Source organism: Mchenga conophoros, linkage group LG23 (genome assembly GCF_057382185.1).
Source record: "Mchenga conophoros isolate Kocher_MC1m ecotype Shallow Benthic linkage group LG23, M_conophoros_male_GT1.1, whole genome shotgun sequence".
In the NCBI taxonomy this organism is placed as follows: domain Eukaryota; kingdom Metazoa; phylum Chordata; class Actinopteri; order Cichliformes; family Cichlidae; genus Mchenga; species Mchenga conophoros.
Genome location: NC_140547.1, coordinates 51163036 through 51171522, shown reverse-complemented (window position 1 = coordinate 51171522; position 8487 = coordinate 51163036). Strand labels below are relative to the sequence as shown.

The window sequence follows — 8487 nt, the reverse complement described above, 5'->3', positions numbered from 1 at the left end:
GTGTTGTACAGTTATTTCATTTTTAACCTTAATTTATATTTTATTCCTTCCTAGTTAAATTTACCCTTTTTAATTTTTCATATTTATTTCCTATCTTATTCATAGCCTTTTCCTTTTTTGTTTTCTTTAGGTCACGAGCAGTTGTCCAAGCATTTCACTACATATCGTACTGTGTATGACTGTGTACGTGACAAATAAAATTTGAATTTGAATTTGAATTTGAATTTGAATTTGAAAGTCATCTACATGTGGGTTTAGTTCTGACTTTAGGGACAAGTAAAAAAATAAAATAAAATAAAAACATCTGTCCAGACAACCTGACAGTCAAAAATATAAACTCAGGAACTTAAAAGGAAAATTGTGCTGACTTTGAACGTCCGCATCAAGATAAACTTACAGATTTAAGAGTCAAAAAGTGTCAAAAAGTCTGTATCCTTACCTGAGAGTTTCAAGTTTACAGTCAGGACTCTTTAGTCCAACACACAGCAAATCCAATCCTGAATCCTGCAGTTTGTTCGAGCTCAGCTCTAGCTCTCTCAGATGATTGGATGGGGAGCTGAGAATTTCAGACAAAGCTTCAAAGCTTCTTTTTGAGAGTGCACAACGACTCAGCCTGAGGAAGAATAACAATGGAGACATATTCTTTTATTCATCTAGCATTATTAAACATATTTGTTCATAGATTCACTTACAGCACTTTCTTGGATGCTTTGACCACTGGCAGCAGCTTCAAAAATGCCTTCTCTGAACGGGAGTATTTCTCCAGGTCGAACTCATCCAGATCTGATGACAGTAAGATGTAGACCAGAGCCGACCACTGAGCAGGAGACAGTTGATCTGTGGAGAGACGTCCTGATCTCAGGGACTGTTGGATCTCCTCCACTAGAGAACGATCATCCAGTTCATTCAGACAGTGGAACAGGTTGATGCTTTTCTCTGCAGACAGTTTCCCACTGAGCTTCTTCTTGATGTAGTGAACTGTTTCCTGATTGGTCTGTGAGCTACATCCTGTCTGTGTCAGCATGCATAGGAAATCCTGATTGGTCTGCAGTGAAAGACCCAGGAGGAAGCGGAGGAACAAGTCCAGGTGTCCATTTGGACTCTCTAAGGCTTTGTCCACAGCACTCTGGTAGAAGTCTTTTACAGTAAGTGTTTTCTGGAAGATTTTAAAGAGAGGAGATTGTTTCTTAAGCAGGTTGACTCCAGAGTTGATGAAGGTCAGATAGACATGAAGAGCAGCAAAGAACTCCTGAATGCTCAGATGGACGAAACAGTAAACAACGTTGTTGAACATGTGGCACTCATCAGCTTTAAAGATCTGTGTGAACACTCCTGAGTACACTGAGGCTGCTCTGATATCGATGCCACACTCTGTCAGGTCTGATTTATAGAAGATCAGGTTTCCTTTCTGCAGCTGATCAAAGGCCAGTTTTCCCAGAGACTCAATGATCTTCCTGCACGACTCTGTCTCAGCTCCTCCATCATACTTGATGTCCTTCGTTTGTAGGTGAAATAGCACAAGGCGTAGGTAGAGCTCTGTGAGAGTCTTAGGCAGATCTTTGCTCTCTTTGTTCTTCATGACAAACTCCAGAACTGTAGCAGTGATCCAGCAGAAGACTGGGATGTGGCACATGATGTGGAGGCTTCGTGATGTCTTGATGTGGGAGATGATGCTGCTGGCCTGCTCCTCATTTCTGAATCTCTTCCTGAAGTACTCCTCCTTCTGTGGGTCAGTGAACCCTCTGACTTCTGTCACCATGTCAACAATGTCACGAAGGATCTTACTGGCTGCTGCGGGTCGTGTGGTTATCCAGAGGCGAGCAGAGGGAAGCAGTTCCCCCCTAATGAGGTTTATCAGCAGCACATCCACTGAGGTGGACTTTCTAGGGTCAGTCAGGATTGCAGTTTTGTGGAAGTCCAGAGGAGGTCGACACTCATCCAGACCATCAAAGATGAACACAACCTGGAAGTCTTCAAAGATGTAGATTCCTGCTTCTTTGGTTTCAGTAAAGAAGTGATGAACAAGTTCCACCAAGCTGAACTTTTCCTCTTTCAGCAGATTCAGCTTTCTGAAAGTGAATGGAAACATGAACTGGATGTCCTGGTTGGCTTTGTCTTCAGCCCAGTCCAGAGTGAACTTCTGTGTTAGGACTGTTTTCCCAATGCCAGCCACTCCCATTGTCAGCACTGTTCTGATTGGTTTATCTCTTCCAGGTGGGAGTTTAAAGATGTCTTCTTGTCTGATGGTTGTTTCTGGTCTGTCTGGTTTCCTGGATGCTGTTTCAATCTGTCTGACCTCATGTTCATCATTGACCTCTGCAGTCCCTCCCCCTGTGATATAGAGCTCTGTGTAGATCTGACTCAGGAGGGTCGGGTTTTCTGTTGTAGAAATCCCCTCGAGCACACACTGGAACTTCTGCTTCAGGTCTGACTTGAGTTTGAGCTGACACTCAGTGAGAATCTCTGCATGAATAAACAGCAAATGACACAAATGAGAAAACTGCATTCTGGTTACTGTGGTTATGTGTTCAGTTCACTGGACTCTTGGTGTCATGATCCGGGTGAGTCTGAGTAACTTTCCACAGCATCAGCTCTCCTCGCCTGGGTGGAGCCCTCCTCACTCCTCCCTGCTCCTCACCTGTTGCCAATTACTCCGGCAGTATCTATGAGCAGCACTCACAATGAACCTTCTCCAGATTGTGTGCTTAGCACAGTCAGTTCTCTGCCTCACATTTTGTCTTGTGCTCCTCAGCTTGTTTCGCGTAACCCTCTTTTCCTGTTCCCTAGTCGGCACCTGGATACATCTTCCAACTCTCGCCATAAGTCACGCCTCAGGATTCTGGCCTGCCACTGCTGGGAAAACTCACTCTTGCAAACTGCCATCCTCAGCTGCCTGCTTCCCTGTGCACCCACATCTCACTCTGTACCCAGATTTAATTCATCTCCTCCTCCAGCTGATCTCCACCTGCAGCCACGTAACACCTCTTAGTTTTTAAATCTTGGACTCATTCACTACACTGTGGACCACTCTGATTATTATCTCCTTTGTTCCAGTGATCCTGGATAGTTTCTATTCGCCCGATTCTGCCCCTGTTGTTCCTTTGACCTGCCTCAGCTTATGTTCTGGCCTCAGCTCTGCACTTCTCATAATACCTCGCTTGCTGTTGAATTTAGCCGTGATTCAGCTTTCTCCGTCAAGAAATCTAGTAAAATACATTTCTGTTAAAAGTCACTCAGCCTCCGTTTTTTGGTTCTGTGCTTGACTCCATTCCTTTTCATGAGCCATTGAGCCCTGACACTTGGGTTATAACTGAGGGCAGGTTTTATAGAGACACATTTGATTTAATTGTGTTTATTTATACAGCACCAAATCAATACTAGCAACATTTCACATATTACATAAACAACACTATGGAGCCAGTGATGAATAAATATGTAGAATAAATGAAAGAATTTCAAGTATAAAAGTTTTTTTTATTAATTCCTCCAAATAACAACAACAGTCACCCCAATGTGCTTTATATTGTAAGATAAAGAACCTACAATAATACAACAGAAAAAACCCCAACTATCTTTTTGGGTCCTGAAAACTGAAGGCTCTGCCTCCCATTCTACTTTTAAATACTCTGTGAACAACAAGTAGGCCTGCAGAGCGAGAGCGAAGTGCTCTAATAGGGGGATATGGTACTACAAGGTCATTAAGATAAGATGGGGCCTGATTATTTAAGACCTTGTATGTGAGGAGCAGGATTTTGAATTCAATTCTGGATTTAACAGGAAGTCGATACAGGAGAAATCTGCTCTCTCTTTCTAGTCCCTGTCAGGACTCTTGCTGCAGCATTTTGGATTAACTGAAGCCTTTTCAGCGAGTTTTTAGGACTTGCTGATAATAATGAATTACAGTCATCCAGCCTTGACGTAATAAATGCATAAACTTGTCACGGCTGGGGCAGCAGTCGTGCGGTGGAGTTAAATGAGGACCCAAGTTGCAGACAGTGGTGGAGATGCGAGTGAGGTTTTATTTACAGTGAACAAACCAAGGTGAGGGCAGAACTAAACATAAACCTAAACTGGAAAAACTACAGTGGCTTGCAAAAGTATTCGGCCCCCTTGAACTTTTCCACATTTTGTCACATTACAGCCACAAACATGAATCAATGTTAGTGGAATTCCAGGTGAAAGACCAACACAAAGTGGTGCACACGTGAGAAGTGGAACGAAAATCATACATCATTCTAGAGCTGGGCGATATATCGAGTTTTTAAAACATATCGATATATTTTTATACGAGATATAAGATGTGACAATATCCTTTATATCGATATAGTCTATGTTACGTTATAATTATAGTTGTGGAGCCGCAAGTTTGCCTCTCTTTCGTCCACTTTTGTCTCTACACAACGTTACTCCGCCTCGCCTTCACTGAAGACAACTCCCCCTCCTACCCCATCGCTTCACGTGCAGGCAGCGACAAGACGGACACGGCAAATCTCCGTTAACGAGTTACTGCGCATCTCCCCATGCGTGGGGCTGGACGGCGTCAACGTGCTAACGAGCTAAACATGCTAACGAGCTAACCGCGCTAACGAGCTAACAGCGCTAACCCTAAAATCCTTTCATTCTCTCAAAAGTTGATAGCGCGCCTTATGTATGAATTCTGGTTGTGCTTGATGGCCGCGAACCGATTTTATGTGGTACACGGCGTTCAGCAATCTGTCAAAAATGTTTGAGTACGACTTTGGTAAGCTAAGGAGCTGCACCGCTTGATAGATTGTCGGCGCATTACGGCTACCGAAGAGCTTCGCGGAGTGATATGTACTGTGCATCAACGTAATATTACCGTATTGTGTGTGTGTAAGGACCATAAATGGCACCTGTAAGAGACGTGGTTATGAAGCGGATTTCAAACTCCAGGCTATCAGTCACACAGTAAAACTTGGGAACAGAGCAGCTGTGAAATCTGTCTGTCTTTGTTATTACGCTCAGCGTCTTTTAGTTTACATTTTGACTGCACAATTGTGAGCTCTTTGTTTAGCACAAAAACAACCTTGTTTTCTTTTATTTATGGAGCATTATTATTTAATGAATGCTCATAATTTAATTTTGAGTAATTTTTCATGTACATCTGTGCTGTATGTTAATAAAAGTGCCTGTGTGACATCTGGGACACAGCTTTGACTTAGAACTCTCTTTTTGTTCTTACTTTATGGCTTAAAAAAATATATCGAGATATATATCTTATATCGCCATCCAGCTAAAAAATATCGAGATATAAATTTTGGGTCATATCGCCCAGCCCTACATCATTCCAAACATTTTGTACAAATAAATAACTGCAAAGTGGGGTGTGTGTAATTATTCAGCCCCTGAGTCAATACTTTGTAGAACCAGCTTTTGCTGCAGTTACAGCTGCCAGTCTTTTAGGGTCTGTCTCTACCAGCTTTGCACATCTACAGACTGAAATCTTTGCCCATTCTTCTTTGCAAAACAGCTCCAGCTCAGGCAGATTAGATGGGCAGTGTTTGTGAACAGCAGTTTTCAGATCTTGCCACAGATTCTGGATTGGATTTAGATCTGGACTTTGACTGGGCCGTTCTAACACATGGACATGTTTTGTTTTAAACCATTCCATTGTTGCCCTGGCTTTATGTTCAGGGTCGTTGTCCTGCTGGAAGGGGAACCTCCGCCCCAGTCTCAAGTCTTTTGCAGACTCCAAGAGGTTTTCTTCCAAGATTGCCCTGTATTTGGCTCCATCCATCTTCCCATCAACTCTGACCAGCTTCCCTGTCCCTGCTGAAGAGAAGCACCCCCAGAGCATGATGCTGCCACCACCATATTTGACAGTGGGGATGGTGTGTTCAGAGTCATGTGCAGTGTTAGTTTTCCACCACACATTTTGAACAATAAGTTCCATTTTGGTCTCATCTGACCTGAGCACCTTCTTCCACATGTTTGCTGTGTCCCCCACATGGCTTGTGGCAAACTGCAAACGGGACTTCTTATGGTTTTCTGTTAACAATGGCTTTCTTCTTGCCACTCTTCCATAAAGGCCAACTTTGTGCAGTGCACGACTAATAATTCCCCAACCTGAGCTGTAGATCTCTGCAGCTCGTCCAGAGTCACCATGGGCCTCTTGGCTGCATTTCGGATCAGCACTCTCCTTGTTCGGCCTTGTTCGATTACACACAGGTGCACTCTATTTAGTCATTAGCACTCATCAGGCAACGTCTATGTGCAACTGACTGCACTCAAACCAAAGGGGGCTGAATAATTACGCACACCCCACTTTGCAGTTATTTATTTGTAAAAAATGTTTGGAGTCATGTATGATTCTCATTCCACTTCTCACGTGTACACCACTTTGTGTTGGTCTTTCACGTGGAATTCAAATAAAACTGATTCATGTTTGTGGCTGTAATGTGACAAAATGTGGAAAAGTTCAAGGGGGCCGAATACTTTTGCAAGCCACTGTGACAGACAAACCTGAAAACATAAGGACAGCGGGGAATACACAGAGATGACACAAAGAAGGCTGGATAGAGAGACGAGTAGTAACACTGATTAACACAGTAATGCAGACGACACAACGAGGAACACAGGCAGACACGTACTATAAATACACACAAGGTAATGAGGGAATGACACACAGGAGGGGAGCACAGCTGATCCTAATTCACAAGACGAGACACAAACCTTCAAAGTAAAACAGGAAACAGACTGTTTTACAACACAAACTCGGGGACACGAACAGAACACAGAGGAAAGACACAGGTAGAGATCAACCTAAGAACTAATACAAAATCAGAATTAACACAAAGTACACAAGGTGATACCAAAAATGAAACAAAACGCTGAACGACCCAGGACCATGACAGAACTAGTTTTTCAGCGTCACTCTGAGACAGGATATTTCTAACTTTAGAGATGTTGCACAAATGGAAGAAAGCAGTCTTGCATATTTGTTTAATATGTGCGTTGAAGGACATGTCCTGGTCAAAAATGACTCCAAGGTTCCTCACAGCGTTACTGGAGGCCAAGGTAATGCCATCCAGAGTAAGAATCTGCTTAGATACCATATTTCTAAGATTTTCAGGGCCGAGTACAATAACCTCAGTTTGATCTGAATTAAGAAGCAGAAAGTTAGCGGCCATCCAGGTCTTTATGTCTTTAAGACGTTCCTGCAGTTTAACTAATCGGTGTGTGTTATCTGACTTCATGGACAGATGGAGCTGGGTGTCATCTGCATAGCAGTGTAAATGTATGCTATGTCTTCTAATGATGCTGCCTAAGGGAAGCTTGGTAACGGGAGCGTTGCCAGCAGAAGGCTGAAGTGGAATCTCCCAGAAAGCTGCAGAAGAAAAAACATGAGCTGAAATGGTGGATTTCAGTCAAATAAGGAGAACTGTGGCTTTCCTCCAACCTTTGACCAATCACCTTAGTGTCCTGTTTATCAACCATAATAAAAAGCATTTACTGTGTGGGCATTTTTTTGTTTGGGTCTCCAAACAGCAGAAAGAAATGGCAGCCATTTTTTTAACTTTACCTTCAACTGGTAAATAGATTTAAGAGAAAGCACTTTGATCATATTTGTGACGTGTCCCAAACTGTTGTTGTCGCCTCATTTATGTTGATAAAACAGCTCTAAAACCAATCTCACAATATAAATCTGTAAAATGGGCAGAAAACCTGCTGCTGGTCCCATTTTAATCAAACCAACCCAAAGAGCAGATATTCATGTGTGTACACAGGAGGTTATTTGTGCAGATGCATAAAACACAAACTGTTGGCTTTCTGCAGTCTCTCACTCCTGAAAGTGTTGGCAAGTGTTTTGGATTTATTATTTATATAGATTTTAATGGCACCTGTGTAATGTTAACTAAGGTTTTTATTGTTTATGTATTTTTTGTTTAGTCATTCCCTGACTTACCTGTGGGTTCTGGGATGGTTTTATTTAAATTCTCCAACAGATCATTCCTGCTTAACCTCCCCAAAAGATTTTTAGTGACTTCAAAAGTGTTGATAGAGTAGGTATCAAACATCAGATCCACTATGTCCGTCCTCTCTGCATTCTCCAGTTCACTCTCTGGGATTGCTGGTAAACCTTCTACAGACCCATTCTTCAGATGCCACTTAAATTCTTCAAAGTCATCACGTCCCAAATCCTTCAAAGTCCCCAGAAGGATTTCTTTAGGTGTCGTCATCTTTTACCCTGTAAGGATCCGATAAACAAAGACTGTAACAACAGCTGGAGAGGTAATTGTCTGATTTATCAGAATTTAACTTGATTCTAACAGCAGTTCATCACAATAAATTTCTTAGGCTCAGAATGCAACAAAATTGCACATGAAGAAGCACATAGAGAAGTATCCAAGTAACACTTTGCTACAATATAAAACAAACTATTATAAATAAAGAAAATATATAAACTAAATATATACACTACCCGTCAAACGTTTTAGAACAGCCCAATTTTTCCAGTGTTTTTGT

The 8487-nt window shown here is 42.2% G+C and overlaps 1 protein-coding gene across 1 annotated transcript; it reads right to left on the bottom strand.

Moving 5' to 3' along the window:
• Positions 1-435: 435 nt before the first annotated feature.
• Positions 436-8201, bottom strand: LOC146548281 (NLR family CARD domain-containing protein 3-like). Its single transcript, XM_085266204.1, has 3 exons — positions 7928-8201; positions 693-2463; positions 436-613 (listed from the first exon to the last, which is right to left on the bottom strand). Exons 1-3 carry the CDS (start codon positions 8199-8201, stop codon positions 436-438), a joined length of 2223 nt encoding a protein of 740 aa, XP_085122330.1.
• Positions 8202-8487: the final 286 nt, after the last annotated feature.

Bases quoted from the DNA above. Each gene is read 5' to 3' on its own strand.
- LOC146548281 (XM_085266204.1), bottom strand. From the start codon at position 8,201: ATGACGACACCTAAAGAAATCCTTCTGGGGACTTTGAAGGATTTGGGA. The intron at 2,464-7,927 runs GTAAGTCAGGGA...TTATTCATGCAG, and splicing joins AACCATCCCAGAACCCACAG to AGATTCTCACTGAGTGTCAG. The intron at 614-692 runs GTAAGTGAATCT...ATTCTTCCTCAG, and splicing joins AAAGCATCCAAGAAAGTGCT to GCTGAGTCGTTGTGCACTCT.